The 25956-nt window shown below is 54.2% G+C and overlaps 2 protein-coding genes, 1 long non-coding RNA gene and 1 pseudogene across 5 annotated transcripts in view; 3 read left to right on the top strand and 1 right to left on the bottom strand.

Moving 5' to 3' along the window:
• Nucleotides 1-25956, bottom strand: part of LOC136387728 (uncharacterized) — a 132740-nt gene that overhangs the window by 20703 nt on the left and 86081 nt on the right. Inside the window, exon 2 of the long non-coding RNA XR_010748150.1 lies at nucleotides 21332-21427. This is a non-coding gene — a long non-coding RNA (uncharacterized lncRNA). The remainder of the gene's footprint in view (nucleotides 1-21331; nucleotides 21428-25956) is intronic.
• The window catches only part of LOC136387721 (patr class I histocompatibility antigen, A-126 alpha chain-like), a 155809-nt gene that overhangs the window by 43780 nt on the left and 86073 nt on the right, over nucleotides 1-25956 (top strand). For 2 of the 3 annotated variants that reach the window (XM_066359688.1, XM_066359687.1), the window contains exons 1-6: nucleotides 1337-1411; nucleotides 1639-1923; nucleotides 2133-2408; nucleotides 3009-3284; nucleotides 3404-3520; nucleotides 20984-21016. In XM_066359688.1, the coding sequence (XP_066215785.1) occupies nucleotides 1348-1411; nucleotides 1639-1923; nucleotides 2133-2408; nucleotides 3009-3284; nucleotides 3404-3520; nucleotides 20984-21016 (1051 nt within the window). In that variant the 5' untranslated portion in view covers nucleotides 1337-1347. Of the gene's footprint in view, nucleotides 1412-1638; nucleotides 1924-2132; nucleotides 2409-3008; nucleotides 3285-3403; nucleotides 3521-4328; nucleotides 4632-20983; nucleotides 21017-25956 lie in introns of those variants that run through there. The other variant, XM_066359689.1, reaches the window with a different exon arrangement.
• Nucleotides 18062-20570, top strand: LOC136387725 (patr class I histocompatibility antigen, A-126 alpha chain-like; annotated as a pseudogene).
• Nucleotides 25179-25878, top strand: LOC136388694 (patr class I histocompatibility antigen, A-108 alpha chain-like). Its single transcript, XM_066360538.1, has 2 exons — nucleotides 25179-25230; nucleotides 25454-25878. Exons 1-2 carry the CDS (start codon nucleotides 25179-25181, stop codon nucleotides 25876-25878), a joined length of 477 nt encoding a protein of 158 aa, XP_066216635.1.

The raw sequence follows: 25956 nt of genomic DNA, 5'->3' as shown, positions 1-25956 counted from the left end.
TGTGCTGGTGCTCGAGGCCTCATCCCTTCTCCTCTAAGTAAAGGTGCTGGTCCAGAAGTTCTTCCCTCTTTTTCTCGTCATTTTTTTTTCCTCCACTAGGTCATGTGGCAGCGTGAGAATGCACACCCAGACCTCAGCCTGAGGGAGCATAACTGACCAATGACCTCGCTGCTGTGCTCTCAAATCTGCTGCTTTGTTTGCTCTGGGACCTCACTTCTCACGGGCTCCTTCCCGTCAAAGATTGAGAACAGCAGGGAAACTGAGGCAGGACCATTGCCCCTCTGAAGGCTGACTTAGGCTCCAGGCTCCCTGACACCCTCTCTGAACTCTCCTTACTCTGCCCTGGGTCTGGGACGCCTCCAGCCAACCTTCCTTCTCTCTCTCCATCATTTGGATGACCACATTGAGCACTTGTAACTTCTAGGATGTACATGCTCCTGTTGAAATACACAGTGACACACGGCTTCCCTGGGCTTCTCTGTATTGAGGACTGGGGGACTCACAGACAAACTCAGGGTTACTGAATGAAGATCACTTCACAATGTAACAATCCCAAGTCACAGACACACTGTGTTGGAAGTAGAATTCAGGAGCTTTGTGAGTCTGACTGCAGTGCTGGTTAGACACATTTCTGTACCAAGGGGCCAAAATCACTTCCTTACAGATCAGCTTCCTGATGTTCAGGGTTCCCAAGACTGTGCTCCCCACTGGGGTTCACAGACAACAGGGAGATTGATCTCTGAGGATATCCATCCTGTGTTTTCAGACACAGCTCCTCCAGGGTTAAGAGAAACCCTGTCCCTCCACCTCCATTCCCAGGGTGAGCTCACTGTCTGACATCTGGTTCCCTGGAGTGAGTTTTCTTCTAGAAGAGTCCAGGGGGAGAGATAAAGGGTGGGAGGCAGGGAGTCCATTTCAGGGCTAGGAATTTTTGGAAGAAAAGAGGAAGAGGGGGCGGGTCCCAGCCTGGAGGTCTCTCCCCGGTTTCCTCACACAGCCCCTGGGCCAGGACTCAGGGAGCCAGGGTGACAAAGAGCTGTCTGCGCAGGAGGAGGGGTCAGGGCAGTCCTGGGTTCCCAGGCCTGGCTCTCAGAGTCTCAGTCCGAGGGCGGAGTCTGGGCGGGGAAGGTCGGTGTTAGGAAGTCCCCATCTCCCCGGTTTCACTTCTGCCTCTTACTTCTTGTGTCGGGTTTTCCATCCTGGATACTTATGATGCTGCCGAATACGTCACTCCCATTGGGCGTCCCGTTTCTAGAGAAGCCAATCAGCGTCACCGCCGTCCTCGGTTATAAGGTCTCCGCGGACTGGCCCGACTCAGATAGTCTTTATACTTTGAGGATACCGGTGATGGGGCCCCCAACCCTCCTCCTGCTGTTCTCGGGTTCCCTGGTCCTGACCCCGACCTGGGCGGGTGAGTGCTGGTCTGGAGGGAACGGCCTCTGCGGGAAGGAGCGGAGGGACCCTGCGGGGGCGCAGCACCCCGGGGGGCGCGTGTCCACTATCTCCAGCCCTGACCGTCCACATGCGCCTTTTCGGCCTTTTCCGTCTCCGGGACCCCTCCTCTCCTGTCCCGCAGACCGCGGGTACGAGACCCGCGCCAAGAAGGGTCGCCGGGTCTCAGTCCCTCACCGTCCCCAGGTCCCCACTGGATGAGATATTTCATCACCTTCGTGTCCCGGCCCGGCCGCGGGGAGCCCCGGTACATCATCGTCGGCTACGTGGACGACACAGAGTTCGCGCGGTTCGACAGCGACGCCGCGAGCCCGAGGGCGGAGCCGCGGGCGACGTGGATGGAGCAGCCGTGGGTGGAGCAGGAGCACCCGCACTATTGGTACCGCGAGACGCTGCGCGCCAAGGACTACGCACAGGCTTTCCAAGAGAACCTGAACACCCTGCGCGGCAACTACAACCAGAGCGAGGACGGTGAGCCACGCGGGCAGGACCCGGTCACGACCCCATCCCCACGGACGGGCCGGGGTCGCACGAGTATCCGGGTCAGAGATCCACCTGTTTCCGCGGGACCCCACTCACCACCTGGGAGTAACCCAAGGGACTTTGTGTTTAAGTTTAATCCCCGCGGTCGGGGCGGGGGCGGGGCCGAGTGGGCGGGGCTGACCGCGGGGCGGGGTCAGGGTCTCACACCCTCCAGTGGATGATCGGATGCGAAAAAGGGCGGGACGGGCGCCTCCTCCAAGGGTACAGCCAATTCGCCTACGACGGTGCCGACTCCCTCGCCCTGAACGAGGACCTGCGCTCCTGGACCGCGGTGGGCGGGGCGTTTCAAATGCTCCGGCGCAAGTGGGAGGACTCCGGTGTGGCGGAGCGCTACAGGAAGTACCTGGAGGGGGAGTGCGTGGAGTGGCTCCGCCTTCACCTGGAAAAGGGGAAGGAGACGCTGCAGCGCGCAGGTACCAAGGCCGCGGGGCTCCCTCCTCTCCCCTCGGGCTGCGGCTCCTACACGGAGACAGGAAATGGACCGGGGTCAGAAAACTCTCCTTTGGGTCAGGACATTGAGTCCCCTGGGTTTTCAGATCCAGGACCAGAAAGCGATTCCCCCCTTCTCTCAGGGACAATTAGGGTGCAGTCCTTCTGGGATGGAGGGGAGACCACCCCTGAAATAACCCATCAGGGGTTCCCCTTGACCCTGACGGTGGCCCTGGGACCCATGGGGACTTTCTCCCTCAGGCCTTGTTCTCTGTCCCCCACCCAGTGTGTCTGAGGTTTGACCTGGCTTTTCTGAGTCATTTGGCTTACAATCATGTCAGGATCAGAATTCTGTTTTCTCCTCTCAGAGACCTGCCCCCCACCCTGGGCTGTATCCCTCTGACTCTAGAGCTTTCTGAACACTAAGAGATCATCCCAGGTGCCTCAGGCCAGGCTGGTGTCTGGGTTTTGTGCTCCCTCCGCCACCCCAGCTGTCCTGTCCACTCTCAGGATGGTCATGTGAGTCCTACTGGGGTGGCCCATAAGGGATGAAAAGTTTCTGCATTTCTCACCCTTCTCCTCAGACCCCCCAAAGGCACATGTGACCCACCACCCCATCTCTGACCGTGAGGTCATCCTGAGGTGCTGGGCCCTGGGCTTCTACCCTGCGGAGATCACCCTGACCTGGCAGCGTGACGGGCAGGACCTGACCCAGGACATGGAGCTTGTGGACACCAGGCCTGCAGGGGATGGGAGCTTCCAGAAGTGGGCAGCCGTGGGGGTGCCCCCTGGAGAGGAGCAGAGCTACATGTGCCATGTGCAGCACGAGGGGCTGCCCGAGCCCCTGACCCTGAGATGGGGTGAGGAGGGGACGTGGGCACAGAGCGTTTTCTCAGGGAGCAGGGGCCTCTGGAAGACTTCAGCAGGGTCGGGTATGTGGCCTGGGGGTCAGGGCCCTGACCTTCCTTTCCCTTCCCAGAGCCTCCTCAGGCCACCATCCCCAGTGTGGACACCGTTGCTGTCCTGGTCCTCCTTGGAGCTGTGGTCACTGGAGCTGTCGTGGGGGCAGCTGTGATGTGGAGGAGGAGGCGCTCAGGTAGGGAAGGGTGGGGTCTGAGTTTCTTGTCCCACAGGGGGTTTCAAGCCCAGGAAGAAGTGTGTCCACTTCGTTAATGGAAAGTACTGACCCTACACCTGTGCTTGCCCGGTCTGGGGAGGTTTGCTAACACGGACTCTTTAGTGAGGCACGTGTGAACATGAGGGACAGATTTATCACCTTGATGAGTCAGTGATGGAGACCTGGTCCGCAACAGTCACAGGTCAGAGGGGATGGTCCTGCTGAGGACAGACCCCCTGGAGGATGGTTAGTCCAGGCCACAGACATTCCTCAGGTTCCCTGATCCTGCCCTGGGTCTGTACTCACAGTTCTGGAAACTTCTCTGGGGCCCAGGACTAGGGGTTCCTTTAGGACCTCATGGCCCTGCCTCCTCCCTGGTCTCTCAAGAGATGTTTTCTTCCCACTGGTGGGAAGGGGAGGGAGCTACGCTCAGGCTGCCAGTCTGTATGGAGGTGTGACCCTGTGACAGTGCAAACGGGAGCCGTCGGAGACCCTACTCCCCTTAGTTCCTCCTTTAGTCTCCTGTCCTGGGAGACTGCACACATCCTGGGCTCTGACCACGTCCTGTCGTGTTCTCCCCAGGCAGTGACAGTGCCCAGGGCTCTGGTGTGTCTCTCACGGCTTCTACAGTTGAGACCTAGATGTGGGGAGGGGTTGGGGCTGAGGGGACAGGTCTGGATGACGGGTGTTCTCTTCTCTGGGACGTTTGAGCAGGACGTGAGCTATTGAGAATGTCACCAGCTACCATGACTGACCTGAGTTTGTTCATGATTATTTTCTTCTACAGCGTAAGACAGCTGCCTTATCAGCAACTCACTGACAGAAGATGCTTCACACACAGTCGTCAACCCTGTTTGTGACTTCAGGAACCTCTCACTTCTCTCTCTGCAAAGGACATCTGAACGTGTCTGCATTCCTATCAGCATAGTGTGAGGAGGTGGGAGGCTGGCCCACCCCTGTCCCCACGTCCCCTCCCCACACTTCCCTGTCCAGCAGAGGGGGCTGGGCCCTCCCCATCCCTGTCTGTACTTCGTGGAGCACTGAGCTGCAGCTTCTTACTCCCTCATTGAAATAAGACTCTGAGTGGGAATTAATTTTCGCAGTTCTTGTCATGGAGGTTGTTGGGTTAATTAGAGGAGAAGACCCTGAAGTTGGAGAGGAAATAAATAGAAGCTCTGAGAACTTTCCAGAACCCGTGTGTCTGCTGTGCTGAGTCTGTTGCAGGGACAGGAGAGGCTGTGAGGACCGAGTGTGGTCAGGCCTGTGCCCAGTCGGTGCTCTGTGCTGAGACCAGCTCGGCAATGGGAGTGCCCAAAAGGAAGTCACTGCAGGACTTGAGACAAACACACAAGACACAACGTAGAGAAAAGATGGGCACAGGGGACTCCCAGCCTCTAGGACTGAGAGCCCAGATCTCTGCAGCCTCATCGTATTTATTCATTTCTTTCCTCATCAAGATTAGCAGAGCCTGGGTCAAATTAGCAGAGCATGGATTCGGGTGCAGAGAAGGAGGATTAACTAATACCCTTCAGGTGTGCAGGAAAAGGCCTCAGGGATCAGCTGCTTCCATGAAACAACCCTATCAGTGCTGCCGGGCAGCGTTCTGCCCCCACAGGACTTGGTGTTCAAAGTCCACACCAAGGACCTGTCTCAGGGCAGCATCCTAATCTCTGGCCATTTCCCCACACCCCTTCCCTCCATCACATGGATGTGGTCACACTTCAGAAGCTCTCTGAACACAACAGTTAATGTTTTGTTTTGTTTTAATGGAAGTTTCCCTTTATGGACATTACTGATGAAATCACTGGCCAGTGGGGATTGAACTCCCAGCTGTTCGGGCAGTGAGGCTGAAAGTCCCGCCCTCTGAGCAAGCCTGTCTCTCCGGTGACGAGCCCCATCCTGAAACTACCCAGGACCCTCAGCCATGGGCCATCTCATGAGCATCCCAAGAGATTCTGAGGGATTTATGAGCTCTGTGCCAGGAACCAGTGCATAAACCAAATACTTTCCATTATACCACAGGTGTTTGAGCACAGACTCATTGATAGAAAAACTATCATAGCAGATAATAGATGCTGGCACACCCACTGCTTAGGTTTGATTGAGGCCAACACTCAAAGTTAAATACTATGACTGCCCCAGGGAGTCTACAGGTGAGGAAGGGGTAACTCAGACTCCCAAAGCAATCATACCTTTTATCCCCACACAGAGATGAAACTATTGTTCTACAGGCTGGCACATTACTAGAGTCCCATTCAGTCACTATTAGTCCAGTCCAGCATCTAACTGAGGATATTCACATGGCCAAAAAAAATTATAAAATTTGCTCACAATTTTTGGTCAGAGGGGAAATTCAAAATAAGTCATTTGTGTTATCGCTACACCCCTCCCAGAATGGCTACATTGAAAACCTTAGACAAAATCCATTGTTGACAAGGAGTAGGAGTAATTTAGTCTCTCATGTACTGCTTGTGAGAGTCCGTTGATTCAAGTGCTTTGAGAAATGGTTTGGCAGAAGTTACTACACCCAAACATCGGCTCACCCTGTGACCCAGCATGTCCACTCCTAGTTGTATACCCAGTAGACATGCACACATGTGTGTGACACATAGTGTGAAGAAATTATTCATAGCAGCACAATTTGTGAATCTGCGTCTAACAAATGCTCAGAGGCTGCACAGGAAAAGAAGTGTGGTCTGTTCACATAATAGAATTCTCCGTGACCATGAGAGTGAACACACTACAACCGCACAGCCACAGGGATGAGACCCAGGACACAACGCTGAGTGAGAGCCAGGTGCCCAGGGGTGTCCACTGTACTGTTCCATTCTATCAGACCTGACGGGACTCCCCTGTGGTGTGAGACCTCAAGATGGTGGGTACTCGGGGTTGGGGGGGAGTTTATGACTGAATAATAATGAAGGGGGCTGCCCGGGGTGCTGGGAATGTTCCATGGGTGTTATTTGTCCCAACATAGTCTGTGAAAATCCACTGTGCACGTATAATCTGTCCACCTGTGTCTGTGGGTGTCGTCCTTCATGTCCTTCATGAAAGTATACTGTTCTGGAGTTTTAAACTAAGTCTCTTTAACCCACATAGAGTTATCCTACTGAAAGCTTTAGAAATGCTGGGATTTAAAACTCCAGAGTAAGTTCCTGTGATTCAGACCCAGGAGGAGAAGGCAGAGCAGGACCAGGGGGCCTGGGAGCTGACGCTGCACAGCTCGGGAAGGGCTGTCAGCCAGGACGGGGGTCAGTCCTGGACAGACCCGGGAGGGGAGTGTGAAAGGCGCCCCTGAGTAGGGCACAGTGACTCATGGACAGGGGTACCGGGTGGGCGGGCTGGTCAGGAACGTGAGGAAAACTGACCCGGAACACGGAGAGGTGGGGAGAGCTGTGCTCAGGGCCCCTTCCCGTGGGCGGAGTGGGTGGAGGTCCCGGTGTGCACGTGGAGGAGCGGAGGGTGCCCGTGTGGAGGGGCTGCTTGTCCGGGGAGGGGGAGGCCGTGATGGATGGGGTCACGTGGCCCCTCCCGGCACCCAGGGCTGCTCGGGTTAATCCTCATCGCTGCGCCTCCAGGGCAGGTCCCCCTGTGGGAGCCGGTAATGCACCAGCTTCATCATGAACGGGTAGTTTCTCCTGTGGACAGGGGACGGCAGCGGTGTTCCCGGCGTGGGCTCCGGTTGTCCAGCGCATTGATATGTCACTGGCCCTGGGACAGCTTGTAGTCCTTTGCTTAACGGGCTAGAGGAGAGGTGGTCTCTCTGTGGAGATGTGCCCCCCACGTGGTCAGGGGGATGTCTGTGCCCCACACTCCAGGGCCGGTGAGTGACCCAGTGCACCACGCCAGCCATGGGGCTGGAGGTGACGGCGTGGCCTGGGGCCGGTCCTGCTACGGCTTCTGCTGCTGACAGGCCTGGTCCCCTCCGCTCACTTGTGGTTCAACGGGACTGTATCGGCCCTCAGCCCCGCCCACAGCTGGGACCAGAACCCGAGTGGTGTCCTCTCCCTGCCCTGACGTTGTCATAACCCTCACCCACACCCCACGGGTGTTACGTGAACACCGCTGCACACAGCTGGCTCTGGTCACCTGCCCAGAACCCGGACATTGGCTGAGGCTGCTTAGCGGCCTGAAGAGCTGCCTCCTGGTGCTCCTCCCAGCCCAGGGCCCTTTCCACAGGGGGGCGTAGAGGGGCCATACCATGTGAGCCAAACGGGGAGTGAAGACCCTCCCATAACCTAACAAACCTAAAACCTCCTGCAACTGCTCCGCCTGCAGTGGCCGCAGAGAGGCCGGTACTTATTCTGTGACCACAGCCGGCATCACCTGTGTCTTACCAACCACACAGCCCCCGAGAACGTGACACAGAAGCCGGTCCTCACACTGTGTGCTCACTGACCTCCATCCCTGCTGTCGGAGGGGGGTCAGCAAAGAGGGAGCTGCTTCCTCCAGGGCGGGAAGACAGCCAGACGTGAGCACGACATCATCGATGTAATGACACAACAGCACTTCTGCCTGGAACAGGTGACACAGCAGCTGTCACTAGCCTGTGGCAGAGAGTAGAGCCGTGCAGATGCCCCACAGGCAGCACAGTGAAGGTCCATTGTGGTCCCTCCTAAGTAACAGCAGACGGGTCTCGACTCTCTTCAGTAATAGCTACAGAGAAGAAGGTACCAGCCAGGTCGAGACCAGAGTGACACATCCCAGGATGGTGACTGAGAGCATCTAGCAAGTCTGTGATGTTGGGGACAGCTGCATGCAAGGGGGGTGCTACCTCCACAGAGAGGCTTTGGGGGTGCGGCATCACCCAGGGGCCACTATGACCCTCAGCAGAGAAGGAGATCAGTGTGTGTGTGTCTGTTGGACACAATGGTGCCCGGTGCTCTGGAATGACTTTGGAAAGACAGAGTTCTCACAGAGGGTCAGGATGACTTTTACGTATCAATAAACATAATGATTTGATATTTGTATATATTGTAAAATGATCACTATCATACACCTAGTTCCATTTGTCACCATTCATAGTTACAAGGTTTTTTCTTGTGATATGAACTTCTAAAACTTACTCCTTAGCAACACCTGACACTGATATAATGTTTTATTCAATTATACCTCAAAATAAAAGACAAACACAGGGCAAAATAATGCAGAAGATAAACATTTCCCCATCAGCGACGGGAAAGGGGACAGCATGGTCACTCTGCATGTCCGGGACCCGGGGGTCGCGCTGTGCAGCCCGTGGAGGTCCTTCCGCAGGACAGGCGGGACCCCGTCCCCTGACCAGGGACGGCCAGGGGAGAAGAGGGGGGCAGTGAGGACAAGCACCCCCACATCCAGAGCTCCCGCATCCGCACATCAGGACAGGGTAGGAGAGGGAGTGAGAATCAGGAGACAAAGAGAGCCTCCTCTTTGAGGGGACCCTTATGCAGAATGCAGTATTATGACGTCCAGGTTCCTGTCCCCAATCCTAACAGCATCTCTGACTCGTGGGTTTCCATTTACCACAAAGGTCACGTGTAATAGAACAGTGAAGTACTTCAGCTCAGACTTCCCCAAGTGAACCCGATACTCATCTGTGTTCCCACACTTTGCTCTGGGCCAGGTGGCTGGTGGGAGAGAAAGGACGTTAACCCACAACTGAGACTCAGACATGAGTGAACAGCTAACACCCGGGGATCTCCACAGGGGGATGTGGATGCTCCTGAAAAAAAAAGTGAGGACAAAGCAGAGCTTGGAAGGGTGGGGATAAGGACAGCAGTTGGGTGTAGGACAGGTGACACTGTGTCTGTCCCTCTCCTGGTCCCGCCCACCTCAGACGTCTCTGTACACGGGGAGAGGGCTGTGGTGTCAGGACAACACTGAGTCACTGAGGGCTTCACACCTGCACTGTAGACACAGTCCTGCACACGGGGAGAGGGCTGTGGTGTCAGGACAACACTGAGTCACTGAGGGCTCCACACCTGCACTGTAGACACAGTCCTGCACACAGGGGTCTGGGGGAGACGGGTCTGTGCTGCTGCCTGGAGGGGGGGCCCGGCGGTCAGACTGCAGAGGGGGCAGGATTCTGTGTTACTGACAGAAAGGAAAACTGAGTCACTGAACGTGATGAAAACAGCAGCAGACACCACGATGAGGTCCCCGCCGAGCTGCTCATGATGCACGGGGCACCGGGCGCTGTTCTACCTGCTTCTCACGCACTCGCTGATTTAGGTTTGGAGGTCGGGACACTGTTCTCCCATGCACTGGCCCTCGTGGCTGTTATTATGACGCCAAGATGCTTCTGGGTCACCGGTCACCCAGGGCTTTCTGAAATTATCCCGTTACATCTCCCTGCACTATTCTCGTCTGTCTCTGGATATGAAGATGCTTCTCATCTCTCTCCTTCCTCTTTGTCTATTCCTATCTGTTTGCCTCTCTGTCTCTGTCTCTGTCACACACACACGAAAGGAAAGTATTCTATTGTGTGAATATTGGGGGTTTGCTCACTGCCAAGAGAAACCGCACTGTTTTCTATTCTGAGATATTTTTAGTTGAGAATAGAAGCAGCCAATCTCTGTGTCCCCAATGAGAAAGAGAAGTCGCCATTCGCTGCAGCTACTGTCAATCCTCCTGGTAAAAAGACAGAGGCAGTCCACTTTGTACCCAAGGAATTTCAAATCCATGGACTTTGTGAACTGGTCTCTCATTGAGGGCGTGGCCTAAGGCAAGAGAAGTTCAGTGTTTGGGATTTGAGAAGAAAGAAATAAAGAAAAAACCTTATCAGCAGAGGACTGAGAAACCAGTGATAGTTCACTAATCCTGTTTTAAGTCATAATGAAAAGGAATTTACTTTGAAACTATTTGGACTGTTATATTAAAGTCTTGAACATTTCACCTCTGCTTATAAACCAGAAACAATTGATTAATTTAGGGCTTGATCAGAAGAAGGAGGTCTCCCTGATTTCCCCTCGGCCTAGAATTCCTCCCCACGCGGGTCATCAGAGCACAGGCGTGGAGCTGTGTGTGCGCACGGACGTCCACCTTGAGTCCGGACTGCAGCTGCCCCGAGGGTGGGGGGGTCATCTGGAAACAGGGCAGGTAACGATCTATCCCTTCCTTCCTCTCTTTTCTCATTGACAACTGTGGAGAATTACAAGTGTGGGTGCTTTTAATTCTCGTGAGAAGTGGTCTAGGATTTGGGGGAAAGGCCAGAATCTCCCCTCTCCTCCTCCTGTTGCCCAGAACCTGAGTTTAAACTCTTTTGTTTCGTGTTGTTTTTTTAAACTGGAGAATATTAACTAGGATCTGTCGCCTCCTAGAGGCCAACAGTGGCATCTAGACTTGAAGAAGAAAGAAGAGAATCTGTCACAATTGGGAAATAATCCAATTTTTTAAAATGTTTTTATTTAGAAAATTAAATTTAACAGAGTGTCATTAATCAAAAAGGGAACACAGGTTTCAGGTAAACATTGTTATACCATTTAAACTGATGATTATGTTGCATTCCCATCACCCAGACTCAAATCATATTCCATCACCGTATATTTGTCCCTCTTTATTCCCTTCCCTCCTTCCGCCTCCACCCCTTTGTCCCCTCCCGTAACCACTTCACTTTTATCCATGTCTGTGAGGCTCCACTTTACATCCCACCTCTGTGTGAAATCATATACTTCTTATTTTTCTGATTTACTTATTTCACTCAGTGTAATATGCTCAGGGTCCAGCCATGTTGTCCTAAATGGCAATGTGTCATCATTTCTCATGGCTGAGTGGTGTTCCAGTGTCTATATGGACCACATCTTCTTTATCCAGTCCTCTCTCAAGGGACATTTTGGTTGTTTCCATGTCTTGGCCACTGTGAATAGTGCTGCGATGAACATGGCAGTCTGTGTGTCCTCACGTACCAATGTTTTCAAGTTTTTGGGGTAGATACCCAGTAGAGGGATTGCTGGGTCATATGGTAGTTTAATTCTTAATCTTTTGAGGAACCACCATCCTTTCTTCCATACTGGCTGTACCAGTCTACATTCCCACCAGCAGGGAGTGAGGGCTCCTTCTTCCCCACAGTCTCTCCCACACCTGTTATTACCTGTCTTGTTGACAACAGCCAATCTCACAGGTGTGAGGTGGCGTCTCCTTGCAGTTCTGACGTGCATTTCTCTCAGAGCTGGTGAAGATGAGCATCTTTCCATTTATCTGCATGTCGTTTCTGTGTCTTTTTGGGAGAAGTGTCTGGTCAGTTCCTTTCTCCAGTTTTTCACTGGGCTGCTGGCTTGTGTGTTGAGCTTTCTGAGTTCTGTGTATATTTTGGATATTAAGCCCTTATTGAGCTGTTGTTTGTAAATATCATCTCCCATCTGGTTGACGGCCGTTTTGTTCTCTGTCGGTTTCTTTGGCTTTGCAGCAGTTTTTTACTTTGCTATAGTCCCATTCATTTATTTTTGCTGTCATCCCTTGCCATTTGGGTCAAATTCAGAAATAGTTCTCTATGGCTATCATCCAGGTGTTTAATACCTATGTTTTCTTCTATGTAATTTATTGTTTCAGATCTTATATTTAGGTATTTGACCCATGTTGAATTAATTTTTGTGCAGGGGGACAAACTGTAGTCAAGTTTCATTCTTTTGCACGCGGCTTTCTAATTTTACAACGATTCTTAAAAGCAGAAAAAGAAAGATTATTAGTAACCTAAGAGATCCCTCCACATTTCTGCAAATGTTAAGACTGTGCTCTGTTATGTGGCTTGGTAACATTCCATTGGATGTGTGGACCACTTCTTTATCCATTATCAGAGAAGATGCTGGACATGGTTCCTGACTTGGGCACTTGGAATACACTCTCCTGGAACCAGGTGCCCGCTGGGAGCAGCCAAGCCCAGCAGAGAACCAGGGGGAGGTGCCCGAGGCCTCCGGGTGAACAACCCCAGGGAGCTCCTAGCTGAGAGCGAGCACCAGGACAGTCCCAACAGGGAGCCTCTGGAATGTTCTGGACCAGTCGGGCCTCCAGTGACTGCAGCCCAGCCCGTGTCACACGAGCAGAAGAGCTGCCCGCTGAGCCCAGTCAGCCCGCAGCACAGGAGAGAACACAGAGGTTGTTTACTGTGGGATCGTTTGTTACCCAGGGACAGATAACAGGAACACAGACCATATAATTCACCACTATTAGTGTGTTCTCATTACTGTGTGTCCTCCTGTCAGCCTGTGAGCATCAGGAGAGCGGGGCTTTGTCTGTTTTCACTCAGTGATCCCCAGCCTGACGTGAAGCCTGGCACAGAGGCGCTCACTAAGTGTTGTTGGAATGAATAGTGAATAAATGTTGTGACCAGATATCCTAATGCTGTACTGGGTCTGGGAAGAGACCTGCTGGTGTGTGGTGTGTGTCCTGTATGATGTGTGTGCACACGTATGCATGTGTCCACATGTGTCCTGTGTGAGTCTAGTGTCTCCCTACTGCTCTTGGTCCCCTGAGCTAGCAGCCAGGTCTGCACAGTGCCTGCTGCCCTCACACCCGAGCCATGTGGGCACCGCAGACAGGCAGGGTCTGACCACCAGCTGCCTGTGACGTGTCCTGGGCCGGGAAGGGGCTCTGGCTATCTTGCAGGTCATGTCCCTCAGCTGCAGGGCTGGAGGGTCTAGGCAGCTGTCCCCAGACTGGAAAGCATCAAATCTCTGGGTTAGACATCGGGGTAGAGATGAGACATGGAGCTGGGGTGGCACACAGGAGACTGACGTGGTCTAGACTGAGGATCCTGGCACTTAGGTCACCTGAGAGAAAGAGACAGGATACCTGGGACCTGTGTTAAGACAGCTGCAGAGGGGCTGGGACACCCCAGATCCTGGAACCAGGATTGTCAGTTGTCTGTGTCCTGGCTTACTGTCAGTGTCCTCCTAGCCATGACCGTGTCCAGCTCACGGGGACAGTGTCAGCCCCGCGGGAGTGGACAGAAGTAGATGAGGAAGGGACAGGCACATACCTGAGCTCATCTGGCCTGGCTTCAGACCACACATGAGGTTTCCCAGAGTGGGACCTTGGGAACCCCAGGAATCAGGACCAGGCTGGTCCCCGAGGTGGGGCACAGGCACCTGTCCTTGGTTCTGTGGCCAGTACCCAGAGATCACTGTCCAAACACAGCCCCACACGTGTCCCCATGGCCTGCCCTCCCCATCACCGTCTTCCCTGGTGTTTCTTCCTGCTGTCCTCTCTGCCTTCACCTCCTGATGCCACTCTCCTCTGTCTCCATTTCCCCAGGGGCCTCCTGTCCTTCCTGGACCTGATGCCCCAGGGCTCCTCCCTCAGATCCCAGGGTTAGAGACTCACTGGGCTGATTCCCAGGCGCAGGGATCTCTGGCACCAGCGGCGAAAGCAGACATAAGGGACAGGCACGTGGGGCCCCATCCAGAGAAGTGACAACCCAGGTGCTTTGCAGAACCGAGGATGTTTCTGAAGCTCTTTGTGGACCTGGGAACCGGCTGTTACTGCCCAGAGGATCCCTATTGTCTGAGGCCAGTCCCAGCTTCTCGATGGGAGGAAACACTAAGAAGGTGAATTGGTCCCGGGGGTGGGAGACCTCGGAGACCAGGGAGGCCCCGCTGAGCAGGAGGAAGGGGAGCGGGTCTTTGTCTTCAGCGCTGTGGCCACGCGGGGGCGCCGCAGACCGTCTCCGGGACGCCAACCGCGCAGGGAGCAGCCCCGCGCCGCGGCTGGCGCCCCGCGGATTGGAGGGGAGGGGCGCTCGGAGCCGCGTGGGCCGCGAGTTCCACCTCTCCTGCTCTGTCCTGTCCACGAAGGCCACCCCCAGCATACTCGAGAAGTAGAGGCTCTTCCCACCGCTGCCTGTTTCTTCCGGGTGCTCTTTCTCGACGTTTGCACAATAGTATTTACATAACTTGTTGTCAGGAGGGAGATGGGGAAGCAGGCGACAAGCTCATCCTGGCAGAGTCCTGGGTCCCTCGGGCCGGCGAAGGGGAGGAGACTTTTTATATAAAATCTTTGAAAAGTGCTTCCGTGGCCTGAATGACCTTTTCAAGTATGATTTACTTTAAAAATCTTTCTCATTTGCAAGACCCTCTCCAGTCCTGGCATGCGCCCCACCGGGATCCACCTGGCACACCCACCAGGGGGCGATGCTCTGCCGAGACCAGAGCCACTCTAGCGCCTGGGGCAGAGGCCAAGAAGCCATCCCCAGCACCCGGGCCACCTTTGCTCCAATGGAGCCTTGGCTGCGGGAGGGGAAGAGAGAGACAGAGAGGAAGGAGGGGGAGGGGGAGAAGCAAATGGGCACTTCTCCTATGTGCCCTAGCCAGGAATCGAACCCGGGTCCCCCGCACGCCAGGCCGATGCTCTACCGCTGAGCCAACCGGCCAGGGCACGTCTACTGTTTCTTTTCATGAACAAGGACACAAGAAGAGTCATTGTCCCAGAGCTCGCAGACATTCCTCCAAGAATCCTGCGCACATGGACTTGAGTAACCAGGCCAGTGTCTCTCCATGGCCAACACACTCCAAGATCTCATCTCCACACTTAACCCTCGCTCTGCAGTTAACTGCCATCTATATTGGTGAGAGTCGTCTCCTACACCCTCTCTCTACTGTCCCTGCACTGAGAGGCCCTCCTGCACTGTCCCTGCCCGGGGACTTCTCCACCCTCCCTCTCTCCTGGTTCACTGACACACAGTTTTAAACGTATTTATTTCATTGTTTACTCTCTGTCCCTCCTTGAGACTATAAGCTCCCTGAGGACAAGGACAGGGATGTGATGTTCACAGCTGCATTTCCATAGCCCTGAAAGCGCCTGGTTGTTAATTTTACAACATCTGTTTAGTGAATGAATGAGGGGATAAAAGCACGTCTGGAATGATTCACTCACACGAGGATTCTCACCAACACACATGGACTCACACACTCACAGTCACTCACACACACTTTTGAACCCAGCCTTTATGTCAGGGGTCCCCAAACTATGGCCCAAGGGCCGCATGCGGCCCCCTGAGGCCATTTATCCGGCCCCCACCGCACTTCTGGAAGGGGCACCTCTTTCATTGGTGGTCAGTGAGAGGAGCATAGTTCCCATTGAAATACTGGTCAGTTTATTGATTTAAATTTACTTGTTCTTTATTTTAAATATTGTATTTGTTCCCGTTTTGGTTTTTTACTTTAAAATAAGATATGTGCAGTGTGCATAGGGATTTGTTCATAGTTTTTTTTATAGTCTGGCCCTCCAACGGTCAGTGAACTGGCCCCCTGTGAAAAAAGTTTGGGGACCCCTGCTTTATGTGGACCTCATGTTCTGAACACTTCCTGTGTCACTATTATATTCTGTTTTTAATGTCCATTTTATGAGTGGCATTTTTATATATACAGGAAGTTTAAAAGGATAGTGCAATTGTCACTTCAGATTCAATAGTTTTAACATTTTTCAATATTTATCTCATGCGTATGACACATTGCGGTTGTATAATTTTTGCTGAATCACTGAAAATCACTTGCAAGAATCATAACTGTAAAGAGCATTCTCCCCAAACAATATTATTACTACAAAAATAATATTATAATATTGAGGAAAATATTTGTAACTCCAGTACATTTTCAAAATTGAAGTTCACATAAAATCATATTAATTATCATTAAAAAATAGAGATTTATAAGTTTTTCTTTTAAAACTCTTATTCAGTAAAACATTTTAATGTCTACATAATGTTCTGCAGTGTGCACATTCACTTTGGGACTAAGGGACAAAGACCACAGCTTCCTTAGACCCTCTGTCCTCACAGGAAAACAGAAGACAGCCCTTGTGTCAGGGTCACACATGACATGTCCCTGAAATGTTTCTCGCAAAGCAGGTGTTGGGCAAACCTAACACTTATTGTGAATTCAAGCCCACCACACAAGGGTCCACAGTGAATTCACTAAGTCCTTACACCCCTCCTTAACCAGGGACTGCACCTCACAATCAGGGAGAAAAGAACTGTCCACCCACTAGAACTAATGCTGACCTCCCCAAACCTCCTCATCCCCATCGACAGAGCCCAAGTGAGAGCCCCAGACCCCTGCCCCTCCCACCTCCCTCTCTCACACTCACCACCATCTGCCCTGAATCCACCAGGATGAACCTCATCCTCTCATTTTTCCTGACTGTCTCAGTCATCCCAGGTCTCCCAAACATCCTGCACGCTCATTTCCACAGGCTCCGTGCACCCCTACTCTGTCTCCCCTCACACCCCCTCCCCAGCTCCTGAAACCTTCCCACTGTGTCACCCGGAGGTCTCAGCCCAGGATCAGCCAAATCCACACAGTCCTCCCAAGGTGTTCCTGCTCCTGCAGCTGTGACAGGGACCTGAGTCTCCCTGAGGACACGGCTCCCTCTGAAGTCCTCTGCCATGGGGGTGTCTCCCCTCCCACAGACCTTGTACCCTGGGCCTGGAGGTGGGTGCGTTAAAGATGAGAATAGCAGGGAAACTGAGGCACGACCATTGCCCCTCTGAAGGCTGACTTAGGCTCCAGGTTCCCTGATACCCTCTCTGGACTTTCCTTACTCTGCTCTGGGTCTGGGACGCCTCCAGCCAACCTTCCTTCTCTCTCTCCATCATTTGGATGACCGCATTGAGCACTTGTAACTTCAAGGATGTAGATGCTCCTGCTGAAATGCACAGTGACACACGGCTTCCCTGGGTTTCTCTGTATTGAGGACATGGGGGACTCACAGACGAACTCAGGGCTACTGAATGAAGATCATTTCACAATGTAACAATCTCAAGTCACAGACACACTTTGTGGGAGTAGAATTCAGGAGCTTTGTGAGTCTGACTGCAGTGCTGGTTAGACACATTTCTGTACAAGAGGCCAAAGTCACTTCTTTACCGACCAGCTTCCTGAAGTTCAGGGTTCCCAAGACTGTGCTCCCCACTGGGGTTCACAGAAAACAGGGAGACTGGTCTCTGAGAATTTCCATCCGTGTTTTCAGGCACAGCTCCTCCAGGGTTAAGAGAAACCCCTGTCCCTCCACCTCCATTCCCAGGACGAGCTCACTCTCTGAAATTAGGTTCCCTGGGGGGAGTTTTCTCCTAGAAGAGTCCCGGGGGAGAGATAAGGGGTGGGAGGCAGGGAGTCCATTTCAGGGGGAGGGTTTCCGGGGAGAGAAGAGGAGAAAGGGCTGAGGCCCAGCCTGGGGGTCTCTCCCTGGTGTCCTCACACAGCCCTTGGGCCAGGACTCAGGGAGACAGGGTGACAAAGACCTCTCCGCGCACGAGGAGCGGTCAGGGCACAGTCCAGGGTCCCCAGGCCTGGCTCTCAGGGTCTCAGCCCGAGGGCGGAGTCTGGGCGGGGGAAGCTCAGTGTTGGGGAGTCCCCGTTTCCTGGGTAACACTTCTGCCTCTCACCGCCTGTGTTAGGTACTTCTTTCTGGATACTCATGACGCAACCCCGGATGTCACTCTCATTGGGTGTCCGGTTCAAAGAGAAACCAATCAGCGTCACCGAGGTGTCCGGTTATAAATCATCTCTGATCCGCAGACTAAGATTCTCTCCAGACCTGTAGGATACAGTCATGGGGTCCACAACCATCCTCCTGCTGCTCTCGGGGTCCCTGGTCCTGACCCCGACCTGGGCGGGTGAGTCCGGGGCGGGAGGGAAGGGCCTCTGCGGGGACAAGCGAGGGGACCCGGCGGGGGCACAGGACCCCGGGGAGGGCGGGTGTCCCTTGCGCGGGTCATGATCTCAGATCCCCGCTAAATACCTGCCTCTGCTAGACGCCGTCCTGACCCCACTACTTACTCTGTCCCGCCTCTCCTGTCCCGCAAACCGCGGACCTGGAAACGCACTTGCCAGGGTCGCCGATTCTCAGCCCCTCCCCGTCCCCAGGTCCCCACTCCCTGAGATATTTCATCGCCATCTTGTCCCGGCCCGGCCGCGAGGAGGCCCGGTTCATCGCCGTCGGCTACGTGGACGACACCGAGTTCGTGAGATCTGACAGCGACGCCGCGAGCCCGAGGGCGGAGCCGCGGGCGCCGTGGATGGAGCAGCCGTGGGTGGAGCAGGAGGACCCTCAGTATTAGGATCGGAACACGCGGGACGCCAAGGACCTCGCACGAAACTGCCGAGAGTACCTGACCGCCCTGCGCGGCTACTACAACCAGAGCGAGGACGGTGAGTCACTCGGGTGAGTCCAGGTCGGACCCCCACCCCACCCGGTAGAAGCCTGTGGGGACTTTCACCCGGTTTCATTTTCAGTTTAGGTTTAATCCCCGCGGTCGGGGCGGGGCCGAGTGGGCGGGGCCGACTTGGGTGGGCGGGGCTGACCGCGGGGCGGGGTCAGGGTCTCACACCCTCCAGGGGATGGCTGGTTGCGAAATGGACCTGGACGGCCACCTCCTCCGCGGGTACAGTCAGTTCGCCTACGACGGTACCGACTACCTCGCCCTGAACGAGGATCTGCGCTCCTGGACCGCGGCCAACGGGGTGGCTCAGATCACCCGGCGCGAGTGGGAGGAGATGGGTGTGGCGGAGAACTGGAGGAACTACCTGGAGGGGGAGTGCGTGCAGTGGCTCCGCCTTTACCTGGAAAAGGGGAAGGAGACGCTGCAGCGCGCAGGTACCAGGGCCGCGGGGCTCCCTCCTCTCCCCTCGGGCTGTGGCTCCTACACGGAAAGAAGAAATGGACCGGGGTCAGAACATCCTCCTTTTTGTCGAATATTGAGTCCCCTGGGATTTCAGATCCGGAACCAGACAGCTACTTCCCCCTTCTCTCAGGGACAATTAAGGTGCGTTCTCTCTGGGATAGAGGGGAGACCAACCCTGAACTAACCCATTAGCGGTTCCCTTTCACCCTGACAGTGGGTCTGGGACCCATGGGGACTTTCTCCCTCAGGCCTTGTTCTCCGCCCCCCACCCAGTGTGTCTGAGATCTGACCCTGGGTTTCTGAGTCATTTGGCCTCCACCCAGGTCAGGACCAGAATTGCTTTTTCTTGCCTCAGAAACCTGCCTCCTACCCTGGGCTGTGTCACTCTGACTCTAGAACTTTCCAAACACCTAGAGATCATCCGGTGGGCTCAGTGGTAGAGCGTCAGCCCTGCCTGTGGCTGTTCCAGTCGATCCCAGTCAGGGCACACAGGAGAACAACCAGTGCTTCTCCACAGCTAGTTGCTGGAACCAACACAGTTGGTTCCAGAGAGTTGGCTCCGGGCACTGAGGATCAATCTTGGTCTCTGCCTCAGGCACTAAAAATACCTTCTTTGCTGAACTACAGCCTCAGATGGGCAGAGCATCACCCTTTAATGAGCTTGCCAGGTGGATCCCAGTCTGGGAGAATGGAGCAGGCATACAGAAATCTGTCTCTCTGCCTCTCATCCTCTCACTTAAAAATAATAATAATAATAACTAGGAGATCATTTCAGGTGCCTCTGTTGGATGCTGGTGTCCCTACCCACCCCAGCTGTCCTGTCCACTCAGGATGGTCACATGAGTGTAGCTGGAGTGGCCTGTGACAGATGCAAAGTTACTGAGATTTCTCATTATTATGCTCAGACCCCCCAAAGGCACACGTGACCCACCACCCCATCTCTGACCGTGAGGTCACCCTGAGGTGCTGGGCCCTGGGCTTCTACCCTGCGGAGATGACCCTGACCTGGCAGCGTGACGGGCAGGACCTGACCCAGGACATGGAACTTGTGGAGACCAGGCCTGCGGGGGACGGAAGCTTCCAGAAGTGGGCGGCCGTAGCGGTGCCCCCTGGAGAGGAGCAGAGCTACACGTGCCATGTGCAGCACGAGGGGCTGCCCGAGCCCCTGACCCTGAGATGGGGTGAGGAGGGGACGTGGGCACAGAGCCTCTTCTCAGGGAGCAGGGGCCTCTGGAGGACTTCAGCAGGGTCGGGGCTGCGGCCTGGGGGTCAGGGCCCTCACCTTCCCTTCCCTTCCCAGAGCCTCCTCAGGCCACCATCCCCACTGTGGTCACCGTTGCTGTCCTGGTCCTCCTTGGAGCTGTGGTCACTGGAGCTGTGGTGGGAGCTGTGATGTGGAGGAGGAGGCACTCAGGTAGGGAAGGGTGGGGGGTCTGAGTTTCTTGTCCCACAGGGGGTTTCAAGCCCAGAAAGAAGTATATTTGCTTCATTAATGAGAACTACCATCTCCACACACGTGTGGTTGCCCGGTCTGGGACTGTTTGCTAACACTGAGTCTTTAGTGAGGCACGTGTGAACATGAGGGACAGATTTATCACCTTGATGAGTCAGTGATGGGGACCTGGTCCCCATAGTCACAGGTCAGAGGGGAGGGTCCTGCTGAGGACAGACCTTCAGAAGGATGGTTGGTCCAGTCTCCACACATGTATTTTCCTTGGGTTTCCTGATCCTGTCCTGCGTCTGTACTCACAGTTCTGGAAACTTCTTTGGGGCTCAGGACTAGGGATTCCTTTAGGACCTCATGGCTCTGCCTCCTCCCTGGTCTCTCACGGGATGTTTTCTTCCCGCAGGTGGAAAAGGAGGGAGCTATGCTCAGGCTGCCAGTGAGTATGGAGGGTGTGACCCTGTGACCCTGTGACAGTGCAGACGGGAGCCATGGGGGATCTGACCCCCCATAGTTCCTCCTTTAATCGCCCATCCTGTGGTCTCAGACCACATTCTGTTGTGTTCTACCCCACGCAGTGATAGTGCCCAGAGCTCCGGTGTGTCTCACGGCTTCTAAAGGTGAGACCCTGATGTGGGGAGAGGTTGGGGCAGAGAAGACAGGACTGGGTGATGGGGATTCTCCGGGACATTTTGAGCTTGAGGTTGGCTATTGAGAATGTCAGCAGTTACCGTGAGTGACCTGAGTTGTTCACGATTACTTTCTTCTACAGCGTGAGACAGCTGCCTTGTTGGGGACTGAGTGACGGAAGATGCTTCACACACACACACCCGCCAGCCCTGTTTGTGACCTCAGAACCTCTCACTTCTCTCTGCAAAAGGCATGTGAACGTGTCTGCATTCCTATCAGCATAGTGTGAGGAGGTGGGAGGCTGGCCCACCCCTGACCCCAGGCCCCCTCCCCACACTTCACTGTCCAGCAGAGTCTTCTCTGGTCAGGAGAGAAGAACATCCCTGTCTTTCCTTCAGGCGCCCTGAGCTGCAGCTTTTAAAAATTTTTTTTAATTAATTAATTTTTTTTTTTTTAGAGAGAGAGAGAAATGGGGGGAGAAGTGGGATGCATCAACTCATAGTAGTTTTTTCTCGTATGTGCCTTGACGGGGCAAGCCCAGGGTTTTGCACCAGTGACCTCAGGGCCACCACCGGTCAGGCTGAGTTGCAGCACCTTACTGGCTTATAGAAATAAGATTCTAAATACAGCTCTTTTCTTTTTCTAAAGAGGTGAGGGGAGATCCCGAGACAGGATGCATCTGGCAAGGCCCCCATCTGGGCTGATACAGCTGAGCCATTTCTTACACCTGAGGAGGCTTGCTGGAGCCATCTGAGTGCCCGGGGTCAATGTGCTCGAATCAGTCCATCTGTGGCTGCAGGAGGGGAGAGAGAGCAAGAAGGGGAGGGGCAGAAACAAATGGTTGCCTCTCCTGTGTGCCCTGACCGGGAATTGAAACCGGGACTTCCACACTTCAGGCCAACACTCAAGCTGGCGACCTCGATATTTCCAACCTGTGTCCAAAGGAGAGATGTTGGCTGTAGAAATTGACTTGGGAGGCAGCGCATAAAAATATTTAAAGCCTTGACAATGGAGGAGGAGACCCAGGCAGTGATGTCTGCAGAAGACAAAGGAGGAAGGACTGACCAGGACCCAGTGCTGAGCGATCTGCTCAGACACACACCAGAGCCGACGGCACAGTTCTGTCTCTGGGTCTAGAAGGCATGGTGACCATGGAGTCCCAGACTTCCCTGTGTGCAGGGATCACCTGCCATTTTGTTAAGACTCAGACCTTCGGGAGCAGAGTGTGAGCATCTGGATTATAATTAGGTTGGTTCATTCAGGTCACACATTCAGTAGCAGGAACCCAGACCAGGGTCCCCACAGGGCTGTGTGTCAGCCTCGCCTGCAGGGCTGGTTACACGGTGATTCCTGGTCTGCTGCCTAATTCTCAGGGACGGTGGGTCTGGGAGGGGCCGGGGGTGTGTAAGAAGATGTGATGTTGGAGTTACATGTCATTCTCTCTGCCGTGGGGCAGAGTCAGGTGGAAGATTTAGGAAGTTTTCCCGGTAAAAGTAATAAAATCTCTGAACACTTGCTCTCTGAAACTGTTCCCATGATTAATTTCTTGCAGCAAACAATGGAATCCCAACTGTTTCTACTTCAGATATAAAGCAGTATTTACATGATATTGGGTCTAATAGTGTTTGGGGAAAAGCACAGACCGGGTTGAGGCCACACAGCCAGGAGCAGACCCACAGTCCAGCCGAGGTCGGGTCCCACACAGGAACCACTGTCCTGCTGCTGGGCACATGTCACTGCTCACACCCCTGACTCCCTGATGCTGGGCCCTGGTCCTGTGGCCAGGACTGTCACAAAGGACAAAAAACCAAAGCACAGTCCTTGTTGCCTCATTTCAGTGCAGTTTCCCTCGAGGTCCATGAACACCCGAAGGACCGGAGGACCAGGTACCGATGCTCCTGTCCCCCGACCTGCTCAGGCTCCGAGAGCAGGAAGGGCCTCAGCTGCAGGAGGGTCACCCTCTCCGGCATCTGCTGCCACGGAGCCGAGAGACAGTGTCCCTTGTTCGCGCCCCTCTGAGGTGTTGCTGTGATGCTGGGTGTCCCTCTCAGGTAACTGCCTCACTCCTGTCCCTGCAGCCGCCCTCCCCCCTCCCCCACAGACACCACAGGGTCCCCCTCAGAGGGGGCGGAGCTCTGGCTGCTGCTGGTCTCCATGCCAACAGCGGGACCCACCTTGTGACCACCAGGACTTGCACAGGTGCCCACACGTCTGACCTGGACAAGGAAGGAACCACTTCGGGGGTCCGAGGAGAAACGCTGTGTGTCAGAGAGGAGGACCAAGGTGACGGGAGACTGAGGATGAGGAGGGCTCTGTCCCCACCTCACACGTCACCGTCCATCTGGACATCAATGCCAAAGGTGCTCGGACGTTAATACGACTAAAGCTACTTCTAGAATCCTGGCGTTGTTTCTCGCACACTGTGACTGTTACAGGCAGTTCCTCAAAAGCCTGATGGAGCACCTGCTCTCCGGGGCCCAGAGGAGCTTAGGGACCTCACTCCGGATTTCCTGGGCCAGTTCACTGCCATCCAGTGTCGCCTGCTGATGGCAGTTTATGTGAAAAGTTGCCAAATGCCAATTTACAGCTGCTTTGTTTGACATCTGATGAACCTTCCCTCCTTCAGCGGCATCTGTAGATTTAAAAAAGAAAAAGGTTGCTTTCTCCCTCCTAACCAATCTTTCTAAATCTCAAGGTCCACACACACCACAGGGCTGCCGAACACTTTAGTTCTCTTATTTACATCCAGTATATGCCATAAACTGAACTATCTTATCATGTTACATTAAAAAAAATGTTTATTTTATTGATTTTACCGAGAGGGAGCACGAGGAACATCTGTTCCTGATGTGCCCTGACTGGGGATCTAACCGGCAACTTCTGCGCTTTTGGATGCTGTTCTAATTAACCGAGCTGCCTGGATCCAGTTAGTACCTAATTTTCACTCAACATCATGTTGTGAACGTTTCCTAAGTCATTTTATATTATTATCTTAAAATTTCTCTTAAAATTATTGTGAAAAATTTCAAACGTACCTAAAGTTTGAAAGAATAACACATGGTCACTCTAAATTTAATCATGTTAACATTTTGCCACACATTTGCTATGTCATATACTTCCACAATTTTAGCTAAATATTTGAAAATCACCTGCCAACATCATGACACTCACCCCTAAATATTTCGCTGTACATTTCTTGAAAATAACTGTTTTCTTCTAAGAACATTATTATACTGAAGAAAATAGCTGTAATTCCCTAACAGTATGAAGTGTCAAAGTCACACAAGGTCCTCTGTGTCATCCCCCCAGAGCCTCTCACGTGGAGAAGAGGAGCGCTCAGGGCCTTGTGCCGACTCTGAGTGTCACCCCTCCCAGTCACCCCTCTCTCTGTCCCCTTGATGGTAACATCAGGGAAACTGAGAAACAGAAACATTTCGTTCACTCCCTTTTCTTCAGTTTTTTAAAGTCGGATTTTGAAATGAAATCATCTCTTATTTGGGAACAACATCTCAATGTCTACATAACCGTCCACAGTGTGGACATGCACAAGGGGGCTCTGGGGCTCATTGCACAGCCCCCTGGGGGGTCTCTCCCTGGTGTCCTCACACAGCCCCTGGGCCAGGACTCAAGGAGACCGGGTGACAAAGAGCTCTCCGCGCAGGAGGAGGGGTCAGGGCAAAGTTTGGGGTCCCCAGGCCTGGCTCTCAGGGTCTCAGCCAGAGGGCGGAGTCTCGACCGGAAGCTCAGTGTTGGGAAGTCCCTCTCTTCCCGGGTTTCACGTCCGCTTCCCACAACCTGTGTCGGATCCTACTCCCAGGATACTTATGACGCGGCCCCAGCTGTCACTCCTATTGGGTGTCCGGTTTCTAGAGAAGCCAATCAGAGTTACCGCCGTTCCGGGTTATAAAGTTTCCCTGGAGCCGACCTCCTCTGTCTCCCTAGACCTTGAGGATGGGGTTATGAGGTTTACAATGTTCCTCCTGCTGCTCTCGGAGTCCCTGGTCCCGACTTCGACCTGGGCGGGTGAGTGCGGGTCGGGATGGAACGTCCTCTGCGGGGAGGAGAGAGGGGACTCGGCGGGGGTGCAGGACCCCAGGGAGGGCGCGTGTCCACCACCCGTGTCCTGATACCTGCTCTGTCCTGGCCCCCTTTCCGTCTCCGAGACGCCTCCCCTTCTGTCCCGCAGACCGGGGGCTGGGACTGGCACCGTGAAGGGTCACGGTTCTCAGCCCCTCCCCGTCCCCAGGTCCCCACTCCCTGAGATATTTCTACACCGCCGTGTCCCGGCCCGGCCGCGGAAAGCCCCGGTACATCGAAGTCGGCTACGTGGACGACACGGAGTACGTGCGGTTCGACAGCGACGCCGCGATCCCGAGGATGGAGCCGCGGGCGCCGTGGATGGAGCAGCCGTGGGTGGAGCAGGAGCACCCGCAGTATTGGGAAAGGCAGACGCAGAACGCCAAGGAGAGCGCACAGACCTCCCGAGTGAACCTGAACACCCTGCGCGGCTACTACAACCAGAGCGAGGACGGTGAGCCACGCGGGAGGGTCCCGGTCACGACCCCATCCCCACGGACGGGCCGGGGTCGACCGAGTGTTCGGGTCCGAGCTCCATCCGAGACCTCGGGACCCCCCACCCCATCTGGGAGTACCCCGCGGGCCATGGTGTAATTTTCAGTTTAGGTTTAATCCCCACGGTCTCGCTCGGCCAGGAACGGGGCCGAGTGGGCGGGGCTGACCTCGGGGCGG

This window comes from Saccopteryx leptura, chromosome 1 (genome assembly GCF_036850995.1).
Source record: "Saccopteryx leptura isolate mSacLep1 chromosome 1, mSacLep1_pri_phased_curated, whole genome shotgun sequence".
Classification (NCBI taxonomy): Eukaryota; Metazoa; Chordata; class Mammalia; order Chiroptera; family Emballonuridae; genus Saccopteryx; species Saccopteryx leptura.
This window is presented reverse-complemented; position numbering and strand designations above follow the sequence as displayed.